At 40.4% G+C, this 20,686-nt stretch overlaps 1 protein-coding gene across 1 annotated transcript; it reads left to right on the forward strand.

The window, feature by feature from the left end:
• Window positions 1-894: 894 nt before the first annotated feature.
• On the forward strand, window positions 895-20,293 carry fgf10a (fibroblast growth factor 10a). The gene is made up of 3 exons (XM_038734572.1): window positions 895-2,382; window positions 16,000-16,103; window positions 19,064-20,293. Exons 1-3 carry the CDS (start codon window positions 1,932-1,934, stop codon window positions 19,262-19,264), a joined length of 756 nt encoding a protein of 251 aa, XP_038590500.1. The 5' UTR covers window positions 895-1,931; the 3' UTR covers window positions 19,265-20,293.
• The last annotated feature ends 393 nt before the right edge of the window (window positions 20,294-20,686 follow it).

A 20,686-nucleotide genomic window follows, 5' to 3' on the forward strand; every position in this document is an offset into this window, starting at 1 on the left:
GTGGCCCAGGTTCGAGTCCGACCCGAGGCTCTTTGCATGTAACCCTCTCTCTCTCCCACATGTCCTTCCTCTCAACTGCCCTGTCATAAAATTAAAGGCCAAAAAGCCCCTAAAAATATAGATATATATAAAAAAGTGGTCATAATCTAAGCCAACTTCTTCTCTTTTTCTTCTAGTTTCTGATTTAAAATGAAATTTTTGCCAGTATTAGGCTATCGTATTTCGGCAGAGTTCTCGTGCTGCTGCTTGAGTTTAAACATTTAACATTTCAGAACTTTGGCTTCTTTTGTAGTTTTGTAAAAAAAAAAAGTTTTTTGTAGGGAAACATATTGAATATTTCTCAAATTAGAGAATTAAAAATTGCACTATTTAGTTCCAAGTAAGTACCAAAACTCAGGTATCTTATGAGGGCTGGTATTGAACATCTTGAAAAAGTACCCAGTGCTAATCAACAGACACAGACTCTAAAAGAGAGAGATATGAAGGAAAGGTTCTTTTCCTCTTTCGGACCTGCTCTGCTCAACTGGTGGGATTTTGTCTGAGAAGGAGACAAAGAAAAAGAGAGAGGGAAAGAGAAAATGGGGTGGGACTGATCCCCCGCACATACACATACACATACACATACACATACACATACACACACACGTGCAGACACACATGCAGACACACATGCACGCACACACAAAAGCACACAGCTCTTCAAAGCCAAGTGGTTTTCATAGACATCCAATTACACTAAGAGATGACATCTGGGGAGCTGCAGCAGATAAATAAGGTGAAAGGAAAGACAAGATTCAGTCACCTCAGAGAAACTCCAGATAACCAGAGAGAGCTCCACTGATAGAGATAGGAGAGAGGGAGAGGCAAAGGAAAGAGGGAGGGGTCCAAAGGAGAGGGAGCCACACGCAGGAGGAAAGAAGAGAGGCAGCGCACAGCTCCAGCGCTCAGACTCCTAGAGGCAAGGACAGAAGAGAGATAGGGAGCTCAGCTCACTAACAAGACGCACCAACAAGAGAGGGGAGAAAGACGAGAGCTCAGTTACACACTCAAGTAACTTCAAACCAGTGCCGACAAAACCAAGAGAAACAAAGACAGAAACAAAGAGAGAAAAGAAGAAAGTCTGGATTCTGTGACTTTTTTTTTGGTGGCCTGCCTTGCGTGGATTTCTCTGGACATTTTATGAGAAGCCGCATTAATCCCATTTTGGACTTTTTGTGTTTATTTATTCATTTTGTACTGAGCAGTTCGGCATCTTTTATCCGGACCTCCTCCACCTTCCTGTTACCCACCTCCCTGGACTGGAAAAGATAAATGGTTTGGGACGTGCGTGGGGCAGAGTTTTAGCAGTGTGCATGAATGACCTGATAATGTGTGTTTGTGTCTTTGGATGTGAGAGTGTAAGTGTATAATCAAACTTTAAAAAGAGATTTTGATTGTGCGTGTGTTTGTATGTGTATGTGTGTGTGTATGTGAGAGAGAGCAACTGAAGCAAAGAGCAGCAGTCTTGGGAGGAGAGGGTGGAGGTGGTGAGAGGTCTTTAAGGCGGTGAACCCCCAGTTGTTCCAGTTTCGAGATGATCTGAGTTATGGATGTTGACGCATTCCTGCGGCGCAGCTGAGGAATAAACAGCACAGGGGACTACAGCAGAGTCAGCCACCACGCTGCAGGCTTCACCACCACCAGCAGCTACATCACCATCACCATCAGTACTACCGATAACGCTACATCTGCTGCCATAATCACATCGACTGCAGTCAGATTGTCTTCACCCCGGCCATTCTACAGTCCCAGTGAGGTTGTGGGTCCCCAGAGAGAGGACGTGTAGTCGGTCAGTCAGGGGGAGTTTCTCCCACTCTCATTTCCTCTCCCTGTACCCAGCTCAGCATGCCCCAGCCCCTGAGCATCTCCACAGCTCTCCCAGCTCCACTACCATGTGTAGATGGACAGTGACACAAGGTGCACCGGTCGCCTGGTTCTCCTCCTGCCCCTGCTGCAGACCTCCTCCACTAATCCTGTCCCTCACCTTCCTCCTCCTGCTTCTCCTGTTCGGACCCTCCACATCCTCACCCCTGTCCGCTTTATCACCAGACTCTGAAAAGAACCACAATGCACCCGGAGGCCCTCCACCTCACATCTTCTTCACCTCACACCCGCCGCCTTCCCCGTCAGCTGCACCGCTGCACGCATCCTCTGCGAGGTTGCCACGGGCGACCAATGTGTCATCGTCCTCCGCGACGGTCATCGGGCGCCACGTGCGGAGCAGCTACAATCATCTGCAAGGAGATGTGCGCAGGAGGAAACTGTTCTCCTACCAGAAATTCTTCCTTCGCATTGACAGGAAAGGAAAAGTTAATGGCACCAAAAATGAGGACGATCCTTACAGTAAGTCAACTTTGTTTATGTGCTTCATTGGTTCTTTACATTTTAAGTTTAAGTATGAAATCTGCAACTTGTGAGAATTAGAAAGCAATCTAGGAATTTCTTAAGCTTTTACTGATACTGAGCTGTTTAATTTCCTCTTAGACTTTTTAATTGCACTGAAAATTGAAAACTGATTGGAAAGGGAAGTTCACTTTATGAACTCTATTGAGCATTTTTATATCGCACTGGTTTTCGCCCGCTGCATCTCGAAGAGAGATGATTCTGTTTTTCCACACTTGGCAAACCGTGCACATTCCCACAGGTGACTGGGCAAAAGAACAAATCACAGAGCTACATGATTTTCAGCCTTTTTCAACCATCTGTACAGGCGGGCACATTCACCAGACCACAGAAAGTTTGGGGAAGGGAGAGCATGACAGTGTCAGAGGAGGGAAGACAGGAAAAAAACAAAATGAGTAAGCCAGGAAGATAAAAAAGAGAGATGATCCACTGGAACCAATTAGAAAGTGCCCAGAGAAAGTTCTTCTTCTTTGAGGAAATATCTAAAACACAGCTATTACCAAACCCCTGGGGAGAATGACAAGTACACTTCATGCTTGCTGTTATTGTGCTACAGCTATAATAGCAGTGGGCATATGCTAAGTATGAGGTTAGGCGGACTGAGATGTAAAGTTATAACCATGCAGTTCCTGCTCATTTTTCTGCTTGTGCATTTTGAGGGCTGTGAAATATGATTTTAACCTTTATTTATCCCGAGAAGGGTCACTGAGCACACATGCTCTTTTGTCAGCACCACTCAGCCTGACATTCACACAGTTACACTCTTTCCCATTGGGTAGACTCCCGACTCTTAGTCCTCCACTGAGGGAGGAAAGGGGATGATTGCATGATTGAATGCAAACTGCACTCATTTTGTGGAATCTTTTGTTGTAGGATAATTGGACTGAAGATGCACGTTAAGAATGTAAGCTGTCCCACAATAGCTACATGGTAGCATGCAAACCTCAACAAACCATCTAGTCTAGCATATATAAATACTTTTAACGACTTGTAAGGGTCATCATAATCATTTATGACTGATCCAGGACAGAAAATAAGCTGTTATCATTCTCTAGCCCACATCTTTATCTTCTAGTTAAACACATCTGGAAGTTCTCCAGGACTGCCACAGTCTTTTGGTCTCAGTTGTTGAGAGAGAACAGAACATTACTCCCACATTTACCTGCCCAGAGTTTTCCTGCCCGTTCACTGAATTTGATGGGCGATGTCCAAAAACACTAATACTAACTAACTAATTTCTTAAATATTATACAAGGGGGTCTCGCTGCATTATGTTTACTGTATGCGTATAAATGTGTCACAGCATGTCAAGTGTGTGTGCCTGGGAATGTAACCTTCATTAAAGCTGGATCTTTATCACTCACACACCTTCATGCACATGTCATAGGGTTTCTGTGCATCTGTCTGTGGGTTTGCGGTGCTGTACAAGCCTCTCCTAAGAGCACACACACACACACACACACACACACATTAGAGCACAGAGAGGCCAGTCTTGCACATGGCCTCCATATGGCAAAGCCCACTTTTATTAGGGCCAGTGTGAATATGTGTGTGCGTGCATGTGCGTCTGTGTGTGTGTGTGTGTGTGTGTGTGTGTGTGTGTGTGTGTGCCACTCAGACACCAAGGCTCTGCCAGACATGGCTGAAGGAATTTCAATTAGCGTCTCTTCCTCCCTCCCCTTTCCTGCAGTCCTCTTTGACACACACATGCACATGTGCGCACACACACACAAACACACACACATACACACACACACACTTTTACACATATGCACATAAAGAGCTCAACCATTAGGGTGCAACGTGTCACTAACTATAATGGCATCAGGTCATGGCATTAGAAGCGCAATCCATCAATTTCAACAGCTCTTGTTGCCACTTGATTGTGGTGAGAAATCCGTACATTTTCTAGAAAAAAAAAAATCTTAAATTAAAGGTTTGGCCTCCGTGGCCAAGTCCTCGGCCTTAGCAAGTGCAGATGTTTAATGTGTTTGAGTTTAAAAGACGACAAGTGGAAATTTTGGAGATTTGGCAGTGATAAAATAATGATTAAATATCCTATTATATGTTTAGGTGCCTGCGCACTTACAGCAGTTTGCATGCTTATGTGCCACCCACTGCTATTTTGTATGTGTCCCAAAATCAGCACAGAACAACCTCTACCCTTCAAACTAAACCAAACAGAACATGATTCAATTCTCTTCTGCTAGCTGAGAACATGGATGTGGTATTTGACATACTAGACATCATGTTTTGTTGCATGACCATGCCTGCACAGATGTTTCCTGCACATCTATGTTTTGTATGAGCTTTTTGCTTATTTTTATATGCTACAGATTATAACATCATTTGTACTCTATGGTTTTAGAGCTGACAGAACCAAAACAACTGCTTCAAAGCTGCACACAGAGCTCCGGTCAAATTAGTTCTTTGATGCAGGTTTCTGGCCCTTATGATCTCATTAAAAACACACGGCTCTATTAAGATACTGCAAATCTAGCTTGCAAAAACCCTCTACATATAACAAACTATGTCATTTAACTCACCTACATAACACAAACTGGAGCAACTAAAATTGCCCCAGTTTGCTAGAACAAACTCAGCACATCTATCTATAAGTTGACCCAAGATCAAAAATGGACACTCACTTTTCAGAAAGTATCAAATCAAAAACTAGTTAAGGGGGCAGTTGTTAGTGATGTTATCATGGTCTAGCAGTCTGGAAATGTTCAGGAGATCAGATTGCAAATGAGTGTCATTAGATGGTGTCAGAGGTGATGAAGAAGTTTCAGCTGCAGCTCCGGGGTCGAAGCTCTCCTCCACAGCCCAGCCTTTCTAATCATCTTGTCAAAGCTGTATTGTGAATGTGTGCTCACTGGTGCACGTCAGTGTTTGTCTCTGCTCTCGTGATCGACGTTCCATCCAGCTCACCTCATAAGGCCCTCAAAATAAGGCGCTGAATCTGGAAATCCTGTACGGGCTGTGATGTGATTAGCATTGATCGCGCCACTGACCCTGAGCAACAGAGCTGTCCTTGTTTTCTTCCCTGATGTCGTCCACGGACTGTCACATCTTGTTTACAAACAAACGAATAAAGCAGTGAAACAAACGGACATGTGTTTGCATGTGGACCGCAGACTTGTGGTTGTGCGTAGCTCAATTAGCATTGAATGGTGCCAACTTGACCACAGTTGGAGCTTTGATTCTCACTGTGGCTGACCGGATTGTAAAAGCTGCCACACATACTTATTGTTAACATTAATCACAGCAGACACATTACCCATTGACATGAATTAATCTAAACGCGCCACACTTTATGGAGAATCTAATACACCGGACATTATTCTGATGTAGTGCAGCTTTTCCCACGTCCAGGGTAATTACACAGGTCTGCCCCCTCTGGTCTGACCTATATTGACCCAAGTCAGGAAGCTTTGTTTATGGGAAGGGCAACACTACACATAGTGCGTCACTTTTGGCTGTTCTGTTAGTTGATTCAACCATGTAAAGCGCTTTGGTTTTGAAAAGGGCCGTAAACATAAAGTTTATCATTGTTATTATTACCACTCTGCCACTGTTAGTAATGTGGCGTAGCTGTGGGATTTAGAAACATTCGTATTTCCAATAACACCTTTCTTTGCAAAGTCTGCTGAAGGAAATATATTCTCTTAAAGAGCATATTCTCCATTGTGCAAAGTAAATTTGTATGACGTGTTTTTTTAAAACAAGAGGGGGAAAACATCTGCCATCACTGTAATATTGGTTTAACCTCTCCAACACAAAGCTATTATTTTCATGACGTTTTTACACATGCCAGTATTTTGAAACGTGACAAAATAAGGCAGACCACTGCACTAAATTAAAGGAAAATTACACTTGATTCTAGAAAATTCATGAAACAAGTTGATCTGTATTGGAAATGTTACAACTATTTCACCTCATTGGCAGACTGTTCCACTTGTTTTGAGAAAAGTGGACTATTAGGACTCGATAAGATGACTTGGTAACATGGAGATTTTTGCAGTTTTGCAGTTAGTTAGCACAGTTGTGTTTCAGAAAGATTTGAATAAGGTCTTCAAAACCACAACCACTTCATCGTCTTTCTCCTCTGGGTCCACAAACCTCCGATGACTCAGCAAGGTTAGCGCAAAACAAAGATGTAGCAAGTGTTTGCCCTTCCTGAATGTTCTTAACATCTTTAAATTAGTTCCAGCCCCTTCCCATTTTTCCGTTTCCGTATGTCTTTATTTTTTCGGCCTTTCTGTCAGCGTCTCTCCCTGCTCTCTGCTTGATGAGCGTGTTCAGGGTTCTCTTGGGAAAAGGTAACGGTGTGGCCTATAAAAGAGAGTTATGAGGAAGTACTCGATGCACAGGAGGTTAGTGTCAGCGTTGCTTTTCATTCAAAGTTACTTTGACATCTTCATGGACTCTTCTGTCTAACGGCCGTAAATAAAAGTGGTGTGCAAACATTGCCGCACAAGCTTGTTCAGGAAATACTTGTCCTATCATTGAGTACTCCATAAGATGCCAGAGCCAAGTTTAACGTCAACAATTAAATACAGCTGGACTCTGAAAACATACAATAACATATACTACCTGTACACAATGACTGATGTGTTCCCTCTGATCTTCTCTCCAGCTACACCAACATCTATCTTGCTTGTTGAAAAAAAAAGAAGCGCACCCGATAGTAACAAAATTCATGGAAAACCACGAGTGAAACTAGTCAGGCTCTTATAACATTTTATAAGCCATAATGTACCTATATTGATGGACAAATAAAATATTTTTCACATTTTTCATATGGCATTCTTCATGGTGATGTTTTGTTAATATCTAAAACGCAGCGAGAGTCTGGATCAAATCATGTCAGTACTGATTCATGACTCCCTTAATGGAATCAACAGAGCAAACGCTGTCAATGTCGTGCAGAAACCTTACGTAATATTGATTATTATGTTTACAGTAGCTTGACAGAAAGCTTTGCCTTGCACTTTTAGAAATCATCGGATGGACAATGAAAACCACGCCAAAGCATTGATAACAAGTAGTAAACATTCAGAAAGACAACGCCAAACGAGCCGTTTGCTGGAAGTTTAACAGCACTTCACACACATTATTACATAATCTCTGACGCCTAGAGCCTGAAATGTCAGTTTGGGATTAAACTTAAAAAATCAGGCTGTCAAAGCCTGAAAAAGCAGAGACTCTTTGCACTGAGAAAACCTGGATGGAAGGACTGTTCATGTAGATCCATGCAGGTAAAACAAAAGCTGTGAAAAAGTAAGCATTACTGAATTTACCTGCTTTAGAAATTTACAAACTGTTGTCTTTTAAAAAGAAAACTGTCTGAAACTTTGGAAACTTTCAAAGGCTCCAAGTGTGAGTTGTTGCGCAAGAAATTCTCTGGCCCGTAACATAACAAGATATGCAGCGCTCATTGGCATTTGGCACTTTTATCTCACAACTGTGACAGCAAAGGGAAGTCTACATGTTATTGTGATTAACCACAGTAATAAAAAGACAACTGCCACCTAAAGCATTTGTTTGTAAAAACAGCCCCCGTTATTGACTTCCAGATTTGATTAGACTTGTGTAATGCAATGTTTCAGTCAAATGAAATCATTTCAGATGGTTAAAGTACAATTGCTTGGAATTAGAATGAAAAACTACCCAATTACCCAATTCATGGCTAAGGGGTTGAATCATCAGATGAAAAAACAACAAAACAATTACCATTTATGCAACTTCTCGCCTCTCCCTCCCCACCTTCATCAGCACTATTCTCTCCCACACAGGGGTGAGTGTGAAGGTCCAGAGGTCCAGATTTATGAGTGCCCTTTGACCCCGTAACCACCAGAACAGGGTAACTTACGGAGCATGTGTGTGTGCTCAAGATTTGCATGTGTCTGCAAGAAATGTGCAGTGCTGAAAATTATCGGAACTCTCCACAGATTGATACAAGTTTCCCAAAGCTCAGTGTTTTTTTTTGCCAAGAGTCACTGAGGACAATGACAGCAACCGTGTCTTTTTTCCAATGCTGTTTACATATTTCCTATCATCGCCACTTGATATTTTCCCATCAATTCACTCCCCTGTCCATTAATGTGTCAGCTACAACGAGACTGAAATAAGAGCCAGATTTCTGTAGGCAGACCAAGGAAGCGCTGCCACAAACCCCACTAGTCAGTCTTTCAGCAGGAAATCATGTTTCTGTATGATCTTTCGCTGCTTTGGAGCGCTTCGGCTCTTTCTGAAGAGAGAAATGGCTCCAAACATGAAGAGCCAATTACTATGGGCAAAGAATCTAAAGTTGGACATCTTTGTTTTGATGGACGGCCTTTTTCATTGTTTATGTTAGGTGGAGGATTCTTACAGAGTACAATCATAAATATCTTTGAGAATGGGGGTGCGGGGAGGGGGGCAAGAGATACTCTGACATACAACTACTTCTCAATGATTAAAATAACAGATTTCAAAACAACTTTTCATAATTTCTGTGTAACAAATCCATACACATCTGCTAGATGAGCAAATGTGTAATTCACTGATGCAGGTGAATTACACATTACACAGGTGTGAGGCATTTACTTTATGAATGCAAACATGTAGCCCATTCAGTTGAGTTTTGGGCTCATTTCACTGTCCTAACAATAATCCAACAATTTGTTGTTGTCTAAATAACAAATCATTACGGCTGGCAACAAACTGCAAAACAGAATCACTCTGGAGTAAACAGTGATGGGAAAGTTGTCAGCATCATTTACAGTCAAGACCTGAAATTTGCCATGTCAGCGAGACACTTTTCTTCATGGCTTAACGTTGTGTAATCTCAGCAGAGCTGGAGACAGCACTACTTGGTTCTAGAGGTGATTTCATTGTGAGGATAAAGAAAAAAGAAAAAATCAAGTAAAAAAATAGGATGCAAATGTCCATGTAAAATGTGAAACTCAGATCATAAAAATATAGTTTGCAGTAGAAATTTTGTGTTGTTGAATCACTTCATTTGCACCATTATCAGAAGTTCTTTTGGGTTTTAAGCGCACTAGATGACCCTTTATACTTTAAACAGGGCTAAACAGTGACCTCTTGCAGCCGGAAACAGAACTCTCTGACACATGTAAACTTTATATTCAGGTGGAAATTCAAATGAGTCTAGTCCTTTTTAGAGCTGAAACCATAGCAGATTCATTGATTGGGCAACAGAAAATTAATCAGAAACAATTTTATTACTAGTAACATTTTTCAAGCTGAAATGCCAAACCGTCTTTGGTTCCAGCTTGTATTAAACTGTAACTTAAAGTCACTGTATTACAGTACTTTGTTTTCAGACTTTCTCTACAAGCAGTTATGCTGACAAACGTACAGGAACCCTAATACTGAAAGTGTCATTTTGGTGTTAGCCTGGCGCATGTGGGCAGGCAGGATTCATGGTCAGTAAAGCAGTAGGAGATAAGGAATAGCATCTGTGACAGATAACATCCAGGGCTGCTGCCATATAGACACCATGCTTCAGGATAAGCCCCCCACGAAATACACACGCACACACAAACACACCTCATGTTCCTGCTCCTCTCTACTTTATCACTCACCCCTAACCTTGTAACACACAGACTGCATGAAAGTGAGGCTCTTAATGGAGTCATCAAAGGTAGAGCTGAGAGCTGAAAGTTGAGTCCAGAGAGGCATCTGGACAGCCTGGACGTTTGAACAGAGCAGCAAGGAATGCCAGCTAATTACCTTGTGTGTGTGTGTGTGTGTGTGTGTGTGTGTGTGTGTGTGTGCTATATATGTACAAACATCAATACAAGCATGTATATACAAGCATGTGTGAGGAGAAGCAGAGAAATTAAGAACGCTACAGAGACAGAGTGCATTATATTTGTGGTGTAAAATAACAAGATCTTCTGAAGCGTAAAGTCCAATGGCAACAACTCAAACCACAACAGTTGGGCAATGTCGCACTGGCAGCTGAACTGTAAATGAAAAATGTGCGAAATGCAGACGACCGTCATCACAGCACTTTGCCTGAAAACATAACTCCTGTCGTGTCAGGCCTGTGAAATGTTTTGACAGAAGCTGGCAGCTTTGGTACTTTATCATGTTACAAAGTCAACTGTGTTAAAAGGAATCACAATATCTCAGGTGTTTTTGTTCTTCTCTCGATCAAATCTCCATTAACATCGCTGTGAATTTCTTTTGGTTTCCTCCCAGCTGCTCTTAAACGTGTGTGACATAACTTGCTGTGGTCGGACTCCTGGTATTTCAAACTGGCGGTTTATACTCAGGTGATCCGTTTTGTTTAATAATCTGGAATTGTTTTCCTTTTCGTACCTCGGCCAGTTTTCAAATCACACACAGCTTGAACAGTGTGCGGTTTCTGCTATTTCTGTCCAACAAGAAAGACAGTGATGTGAGTGTTCCTGTCAGGGAAGGAAATAAAACCATTATGGGGTCAAGAATGAGCTGAAGAATACAGTGAGTACAGGTCAAATAAAACAATCCTGCTTATGAATAAAATACTTGAGAAGAAACCCATTTAATGTAGCACACGTGATATCTGTTTAATATGATTTATTACCCAGAAATTTAATACCAGCAAAATAAATTTAGAAAAATCAGTTTACCTTTAATTCTATTTGTGAAAAAACATCTCCCATATTGAAAATCTGAAACAGGCCTCTGTTTTCTCAGCTTTGGTCAAAATCGTCGGCCAGGCAGCGTTTGATGTGGCCACTTAGCACAGGATGATACTGTTGTCAACCACATCAGTCTAAACCAATACCTCAACACATAATATACAGCAGTTTTCACTCCAATCCAATATCTCCACCAGCACTCGCCAAGCAAACTGCACAACCAAGGGGTGTTTGTTCTTTCTCAGACTTTATAAAGAGCCGGAAATATTCAACCAAACTTTGCTGAACCACAGCAGCGGCCAAGTAGACTTGTTTGCATGCATTTTGCTCTTGTTTTTATATGTATATGGCCAAATACAGCCAAGTAGTTTCATATTGTCAATTGATATCTGATTTAAGTGGTATTTTAGTGGTCCATCTTTTTCTTTCAGAATTCCTCTATTCTTCCTTTGTATCTTTTAGCTTTTCTACTGGCATGAATTTTCTTTTCTTTGGCGGTTGCATGGATGTAAACACTTGTGTCACAATGAATACGAGACATCGTCAGTCACTGTTGCCATAGTCAAAGAGAAAAATGATCTTAGTGTTTAGACCTCAACTGATGCAAATCAGATAGTAAGTAAAATAAAATAAAAAAAATATAGGGCCAGTTTTGGGTCATGAAAATTTATTTTTATATATTTATATTTCACATCTAAAAAGAGCAAGAGAATTAATCGCTGCAGAAAAACACAGGGGTTCATCCAAATCTCGGAGTATTGGACCCAGAATAAAAGATCCAAAGCATTTACATTCTTCTCACTGAGGGGAGTTCATGACACAAGCTAGTCCGCAAGTGACAATATTTCACAATACAGAGCGAGACCTCTTCGGGCTGAAGGCACGCAGTAGACCCACTCACAGCTGGTCACCGTGTCGAGGTCAAATTGTGAACAACCGCTGTATAATCAGTATGAAAAAAAAAACCTGGATAAGCAGTGGAAGCATTTTCATAGCCTCCCTTAACCTTTAGGTTCAGATGGAGTCTCAATGACCGAGTCGACGGGAGGTCTGCGTACGCGTGTTCCTGTCTGTATGTGTTGCTGTTTGTGATTGTGTGTGGACCTGTGAGCATGCTGTTACGTATGTGTCTGGCTAAAGTAAAGGTGTCTGAAAAGTGATGACGAATGTGATTCATGTTAACTTGCAAGCAACGGTTACACTTTTAATGAGGTACAACTCCAGGTGATACAGAAACATTTGCTATATTTTCCCAAGCCTTTCTATTACTAATAATTCTTTTGGCTACTTATCCAGTGACTTTATTTTCTGTTATGTGAGGGCAAACACACATCAAAATGTAATGTACTACTTTTCAGCAACAATTTCAAACTTGCAGATCTTCTAACAGTATCATATAATCATAAAGTAACCTAAATCATTAAATAATGTAGGATATTGCTTGAGCGCTCGAGAATAACTCTCTTCTGAAACCTTTTGCAATGATGCTGACCATCTTTTCTTTATAGAAAGACTTTCCAAAGTGGTGTGCCCTGGTGGGACGGGGTATGAGTCTGGACCGAGACCTGGATTGCAACCCCCCCGCTCTCTTTTCCCTCATTTCCTGTCATCTCTCCTCTATTAGCTACAGGCAGAAAATACCCAAGGACATACTTTAAAAAACGAAAGATCTCCCAAAGAAGTGAAGTGAGTTTCATGTCAAACCATAACCGAATAACTGCAGGCTACTCCAACAGTGCTTTATTCAAATCTAGACTTTCTTTGCTAGCAAGCCCTCTGTTACAGTCTGCCATTGTGTGTTGTGATTCTACAGCTTCAGAAATCGTAATAAGGACTTGTGCCTAATGTCTGCTCAGTGAGATATAAACGCTGGAGTTTAATGGGAAGAGGGAGCAAAGCTGAAGTGTTCAAAAACTGGGGAAAACTTATGTTAAAGTACACAAAAATGGAGACATTTAAAGAGAATGATGGTGAGGACAAATGAGCAGGAAAACAGAAAATGAGGGAATATAGGTGATTAAGCAAGAAAGTGACACGAGAGACGATTGAGGAATTATTGTGAGAAAGTTGGAGAGAACCAGAAAACAAAGTGATAAAAACCATCTAATAACTGAATTTAACATGAAGAACATCACCAACTTATAACCCTCCTACGACCAATGAAAGCCATAGATAAAAACATGGCTTGAATCCATAAAATCTGCTGTTGTATATATGCAGTCTGCTTACACTTTCCACTCCATTCACGTTTATGGATTCGACAGGGTCCTATTGGAGTTAAGTTTTGGCTACAAAAGCCATGAAACGTAGTGGTCTTTATGAAGTGGTTAATGAACAGTTTCTTACTGTTCGAAGGCCAGGTTGTGTTTATTTGTACTTGTTGCTCCGTTAGTGTTATGGTTTGGATTTGACTGGCAATGACCCTTTTGGCTCGTTTTTATGAAAGTTGTAGTGTTGCCCTGTTACACACAGGTGTTTGCCCTTGGTAGCTGCTTAAAAAATTGTTGATAGCAGAAAATGTCCATGACTTTTATGTTATTATTATTACCCTGTGCTTTTTGTGCTTTCAGCATTGGATCATAAAAATGTTTCCCCTTAAAAACATAAATTCATAATTAAGATACTGGGCTGAGATCCAGGGAGCACAAGGAAGGAGAAAAACTGTTTTCACCTTTTCCAAAAAAAGGAGAAAAATATATTAACAGACTCAAGGCACCAATAAGACAAGACGCTGAATGAGGAAAATTATTAAATGAAAAACTAAAGGTTTAAGAGCAAAGTAGGTCTCATGCCAGAGTTTGAATCATTTGTTTGCACGTGTGTTTATCACAAAAACCTGATGTACGGGTCTGTGTTAAAAGCTCGGGTCCTGTTTTTCTCCGTCTCCTTGCCATAAACTCTGTTGTTGCAATCTAAGCCTTTTGTTGCAGCCTGGCCTTTTAACTCGCAGGCAGACAGGCTGCTTCTGGTAACTGGTAAAGGGGCCATAAAAGAGCCCTGTGCTTTGGTTTTTGACAAACCACATCAAACGGGAGGAGGGAAAAGGGTTTGAACAGGTGGACCAGCCTTTAGCGCGGCACAGACAGATCTTTTTTCTGACAGATCACAGCTAAGAAATGTCAGCTGTGGTGCAGTGAGATGGAACATTTTGAACCTGATAGATCAGTGCTGCGTTGTGGTACAAGTCTGCGTGAGTAATTGACTTAACATAACATAAAGTCAACATGATGCACTCTGAGCTACGGAAATCTTCTTAGAGTTTTAACAAGCCTTTATTGACCAAATAAGGGAACCGCGGGGATGAATTAATGCCAGAACTCTTAAGCAAGGACTACGTTTAACAAAAAGCAATGCAGAACACATAAAAGGGAACTTTGTTTGTGACTTCAAAACATCAAGTTAATTTTTAGGCCCTTTTTATACATTTCTGATTGCAAAGCAGTGAGAAATAACAGTAGCGAAAGATGTAAATGCAGCAGTTTCATGCCTATCTATAGCTACAACAAGCCTCCTAGCCTCATCCTGTCATCTCTCTGACCAACACAAAATCACACCACGGCTACAAGATGTTGCAAATTTCTGTCTGAGGATGAGAAGGAGAGGAGGAGTGGGGGGGCAGTAAAGTGGCATCTGGTAAAGACAGGTTTAAGACAGATATATTAGGTTTGAAGCTTAAAGAACAAAGTGAGTCATCCGCTAGATCTTTAACCCTCCCTCTTATACTGTATCTATTGTTACCTGCTGTTTGTTCCAGGATGCCTTTTTTCACCTCCCTGCCAAAGTTGGCAAAAATGTGAAAATATGTGCCTCGTCTTGAAAGAAACTATACATGAAAACAGTAATTAAATATTCTAGATTTTTTTCCTCTCTGGTCTTTCATGACAACCCTACTACTATATTCAGCAAATCTGATATTCATCAGAAATGTAAGATTGTCCATAACACTTTGCTGGAACAGGAATCTATTACTGACTCTTTAAATCAATAATAGATACTAGTCCCTGTTTCTCACTTCATCCTTTAAGTATTCCTGCAACCAGGCTCCACTTCCTATTGGCCCCTTTAGCTAATCCTCTCAAACCCCTGATAGTTTTATGGCTTGGTGTAACTGACTTTAGGATGAGAGAAGAAAGGGCCGGTGACCACAGCTTAAACCAGTAATTGGTTGAATGCTTGAAAACTGATACGGACGCCTTGACCTCTTGCCAGTCTGGCAGCCACGGAGCCTCTCCACCGTCCTGTCCGTGTACCCGCCTGCCTGAGCTCCCCTGGTCAGAAAAACAAACATTGAGCGGAGAAATGTTTTTTCCTGGCTTACACCTTGGTCCCAGGGCATGCAGCCCACGAGCTAAGCAGCAAATGAACAGGGGGCTATAGGCCGGTCTGAGGTCTGCCTGTCACACAAAAAAAAAAAAAAGAAAAAAGAGAGAAGGGGGAGACCGGACTGGGGTTCATTTGTGCAGAAGAAACTCAGATGATTCAGGTTTCTCCTGCAGTATTTGAAAACTAATGCTAATTCAGTCAAATATCTATTTTTTTTAGTGTTCCAGATCCCATAATCTCTCAAATGATTCTTCATATTTTCCTTGGTAACAATGCTCACACTTGCATGGCACGGTAAAAGCCATTGCGTGTTGAAGGGATCGGTCGGTTCATTGATTGATGGACAGGACAATAATAAAGTCTTTTATAAAGGAAAAATGTCAACATTTGTTGCAGCTTCTCAAAAGTGAGGATCACTTGTCTTTGGGTTTTGTACTGATGGTCAAACAAAACAAGCTATTTGAAGACGCCACCTTGGGCGCTGGAAATTTGTACTTCATATGTATTTATGTCCTTCACATGAATGCAACAATATCTGAGGATCCAATCCACACACCGTTTTGACATGTCTGTCTCTCTGTCCCCGCTGCACCAGGTATTTTGGAGATCAAGTCGGTGGATGTGGGAGTGGTGGCCATCAGGGGACTCAGCAGTAACTACTACCTGGCAATCAGCAGGAAGGGAGAGCTATACGGAGCGGTGAGTAGCAGTTTCAGTACCGCTCCTCATTGATCTGCCCCTTTAGAATATCAATTACTTCCTAACCCAGAATCTCCTCTACTTCAAGGTGTTCAGTTTCTTAACACTTGTGAAGTGTCATGATTGTTCAATTTTACTGGTGATGCGGTGTAAAATATGTCAACTGTAGAGAATCAATCCTTGCAAAAGAGAAACTTCTCCCTTAACTGGTGACTCTGCAACTTTGAACTTTCTTGAATGCTCTTTAAGACAATGGACAAGGCTGCAAGACTCTCTATTACAGAAAAAAAGGACCCACAGCTAGTCATAGTGAGCTCTCCTCTCCGCTACCTACCTCTCCTCTCCACTCCATTCAGAAACAGGAAACATAATCCTTCAGTTTCTCTATTCTGCTTCAGTCCCTCTGGAGGGGTGGTGGTGGGACAGCTCTTGTTTCATCTGTTTTCTCCCTCTCCCTCCATTTTTCTCTTTTTCTTACTTTGAAAGACCCAACTTTCAGCGTGTCTCTCTGGAGCCACACCACAGATGAAATGACACACGGTAGAAAAGACAGAGAGGCATTCTGTTGCATGGCCTGAAACTGAATTCCCATGACGTCTTCTGCTCAGCGCAACACAAGCAATAGTAGCACAGCGGTGTAATGCTGGCGATCGATTACACTTTTACACAGTGACTTCTTTATCCAGTGGTAATCAAATGAAATCATTGTTTCGTTACATTGCCAGATTAATACACGTAAGAGACACAAAGGATTATGATTATCTTTAGGTTTTACCATGATTCAATTTGTAAAGAATTATCAAAGAAATCAAACAATAAAGGATGGATGATAAATTCCCTGTGTGGCCAGGAAAAATTAATCATGTTCAACAGTTATTTCTCTATTAAAAGTAGAGCTTTACTTCTGATCTAGCCGGTAAGTCGCAGTAAGATGTCGAGTAAAATGGTACTGACATTATTATTCTTATGATTCATTACCCTCGTTTGATGTCAGTTACGAATACAGTTTCTTTTCTTTCTTTTTTTTATCCACTTCTAATCATTTTAATTGAAAGGCGGCCAGCACACACACACACACACACACACTGTTTGGTTGTACAGAGCAACAACGTTCATTAAAAAGCTGCACAGTGTCTGTAAAATATTCTCATTTTGCTTTGGGAACATTCAGTTTTACTTCTGGAACCAATTTGAACAGCTGTGGCCAGATACAGAGAGAGAGAGAGCGAGAGAGAGAGACTTTTTAGACACAGTTTTATTGTGTGTGTGTGTGTGTGTGTGTGTGTGTGTGTGTGTGTGTGTGTGTGTGTGTGTGTGTGTGTGTTCGGGGCAAGTACATTTTTGCTTGTGAATATCAACCGCATTCAGTTAACTGGCTGTTTAAGCGACATTAGCCTTAAGCACAAGGGCAGCTTCCAGTAAACTCACAAATGTTACTCTTTCAGATCATTTTCTCTTTATTTACCAGTGGGTGGTCACCGCAGTAACGCAAGCCACAAACATGGTGTCACAACGCTGTTTGCTGGCAGGGAGCCTAAACCTTTTAGAAGTCACATCACACACTGACCTTGCTGTACCCATCCCCTCAACCCCCCCCCCCCCCCCAACAATGTCTGCAACAATTTGAATTTCGTGTCCAGTTTTTACAATTGGCCGTGATTACGCTGGGGATTGTGCAGCAGATGCTTAAGCAATGGCTGACCATTTGTTGATCCATGTTGTCACAAGAAGTAAAATGTCAAAGTGTTGTTGCTGTGCTCAGACAAGGCCCAAAAGAACAGCTTTAACATTAATCAGCATGGAAACATCAACAAAAAGCAAGAAATACAACAGTCAAAGCATAAGATCGGACAACAATTTTCAACTAAAAGCTCTTAATAATGAATAATTTTATGGATCATACTGTATGAGGATGAGAAGAATAAGAAGTGGATAATGTGAAGATTAAATGCAGCATCAGCCAAGTTCTGAAAATGTACCTATTTTTACACCATGAGCTTTCAATGCATTTCAAGCATTAGGGCCGCAACCAACGATTATTTTGAATTAGTCATTAATCTGACAATTTCTTTCTTGATTAATCGATTGTCAGAAAGTATATTTAAAAATTACCATCACAACATCCTAAAACTCAAAGCGGTGCCATCAGGTTGCTTGTTTTGTTCAACCAAAGATATTCATTTTACTTACATACAAGATGAAGAAACACAGCAAATCCAGAAATCCAGAAGGTGGAATTAGAGAATGTTGGGAGATTCATTTTCTGCCAATCCACTAATTTATTAATCAATAGTTTAAGGTCTAAAAAATCTCAATCAGAAGCACTTTATTGATCCCCAAGGGGAAATTGGGTACCGTTAAATTTGCTCCTACTCTAGAGTAGAAATATATATATAAACATAGAGAAATTATGAGAAAAAGAAAAACTGAAAATGAGAAATATGTTTCAAAAAAATAGAAAAAAGGTGTATACTCCAATATATATCAACAGTGAAAAATAAACCATAATACTTAAAAATTAGATCTATTAGTGTGTTAAAATGCAAGAATAGTATAAATAGGATTACTTGAAATGTACCATATGAATGCAGTATATATTCTACAGTTGAAGAATTCATTGCCTGTTAACAATCTACTTTTATACTATGAAGTACCTTTGTATCTGTATTTGTATGTTTGCATCTGTAAAGCACTTTGAATCGCTGTCGTGTTTGGAAGGTGCTATATAAATAAACTTGAATGCCTTGCCTCATCTGCAACCACACATCCTGTGTCTCATTTATACAGCCAGTACCACATTGTGGCAAAATGGGAAGTTTAAAATCACTGTCAAGGTGGTGCCTTTCTCAGACAGAGTGGAAATTACATTCACTGCCTGAATGTAATCTGTAATCTTTGGCACTCTACATTGATTAATGTTTGCATATCTGACCTTTGCACTGCTTGTCTCTCCCCTTCAGAGGGACTTTGGTCCAGACTGTCGTCTGATTGAACGCATCGAGGAGAACAAGTACAACACCTACGCTTCAGCTGAGTGGCGCAACAAGAAGAAGCACATGTTTGTGGGACTGAACGCCAACGGCAAGCCAATGAAGGGGAAGAAGACACGGAGGAAAAACACAGCCTGTCACTTCCTGCCCATTGTGGTACCACCACGATGATTGGATATATCAGCCATGAGAGAGCTCTGCAGACTGCAGGCTATTGGGACTTTTATGGAGTTATGGCGATGGCTACATTGGACAGATCTGAATCAGATCTGAATGATGCACTGAGTAGGAAAAGAATGGAAACCTATGGACATTTTATCTCTGTTTGACAAAGACATTTCTATTTTTAAAGAAAGAAATAAGATATATTGATATACAATGGATATATTATTTTCTGTTTTAAATTATCAAGTACATCTGGCACAGTAGAAAATATGAAAAGAAATGACTTCTGTGCCAAAATGCGACCAGAAACTCACATTTCTAGATCATGTGAAGCGCTTGACTGGGAGGAAATAAAATGACAGGAGACAACATGTGTAAGGGAGGGAAAAGAAAGAGAACAGAAAGTATTGATAGAAAAGGAGAAGACAAGAAAATCCGAAAAAGAAAAGTATGAGAAAGAGTTAGTCAAGAACACAACAGCAAGTCTAACACTATCATGTTTTCTTTCTTTAAAATTTATTTATTTTGTGTAATATTTAACAAAAAAGAACAAAAACGCAAAAAGGACAAATTCTTGTCTTTTTTCACCATTTATGCTTCTCTTTTGAATACTAATCATTTAAACCTGAATAAATATAAAAAATATATTTGTCTTTAAGTTGTTTGACTGACTTTGAATCATTTTAGATATTTTCACAGTTCAATTATCAGTTGTTCATACTGTAAATACACAGCAAAGAGATAGAAATAAATATCTATGTAAATCAGTTGACCTAGGTAATTGATTCACTGTATTCTTTTATCATGCAAAGTGCTGCGAATTAAAAGATAAAAGATGAAAGATAATGTGACGATGCTGTAATGTAGTAGTGGTTGCATGGAGTTAACTTCTGATCATGACCATGAGATAAGAATTACGATGCTTTTTCCCAAATCATCCCAAGTATTTGGTAGAGATGCAACAATCAGTTTTTCGATAATCTATAAATCATTTGTCATTTTTTTATGTACTAAATCCAGCTTCTTAAATGTGAATATTTTCTGGGTTTCTAATGAAGTGAATATCTTCATACATTTGAGTCATCTTGTGATTTGGGAAACACTAATTGACATTTTTGACCATTTTCTTGCATTGTGCCCTCAAAACAATTAATTGATTCATTGATAAAATAATCAACAGATTAATCGACAATAACCAAACCACTAACTATCTTTTTCTGAAGCTTTCAACTACATCTCATGGTCTTCACTGACAAATGTTTGTCTGGATGGAGCAAACGCCTTTCAATGACGAATAGAGTGAGGTTGAAAGCTTCAGAGCTAAGTGGACCATGACTTAAGATTAATTTCTCAAACTACTATTTCAAAAGGTCAAGAATGACCCCTCATTATCAAAGACGCAAACATTTTGGCAACTCAAAAGCATCA

Source organism: Micropterus salmoides, unplaced genomic scaffold (assembly GCF_014851395.1).
Source record: "Micropterus salmoides isolate LMB-PRFRI ecotype aquatic unplaced genomic scaffold, ASM1485139v1 Ms_hic_scaffold_20, whole genome shotgun sequence".
Classification (NCBI taxonomy): Eukaryota; Metazoa; Chordata; class Actinopteri; order Centrarchiformes; family Centrarchidae; genus Micropterus; species Micropterus salmoides.

Bases quoted from the DNA above. Each gene is read 5' to 3' on its own strand.
- fgf10a (XM_038734572.1), top strand. From the start codon at position 1,932: ATGTGTAGATGGACAGTGACACAAGGTGCACCGGTCGCCTGGTTCTCC. The intron at 2,383-15,999 runs GTAAGTCAACTT...CCGCTGCACCAG, and splicing joins AAATGAGGACGATCCTTACA to GTATTTTGGAGATCAAGTCG. The intron at 16,104-19,063 runs GTGAGTAGCAGT...TCTCCCCTTCAG, and splicing joins AGGGAGAGCTATACGGAGCG to AGGGACTTTGGTCCAGACTG.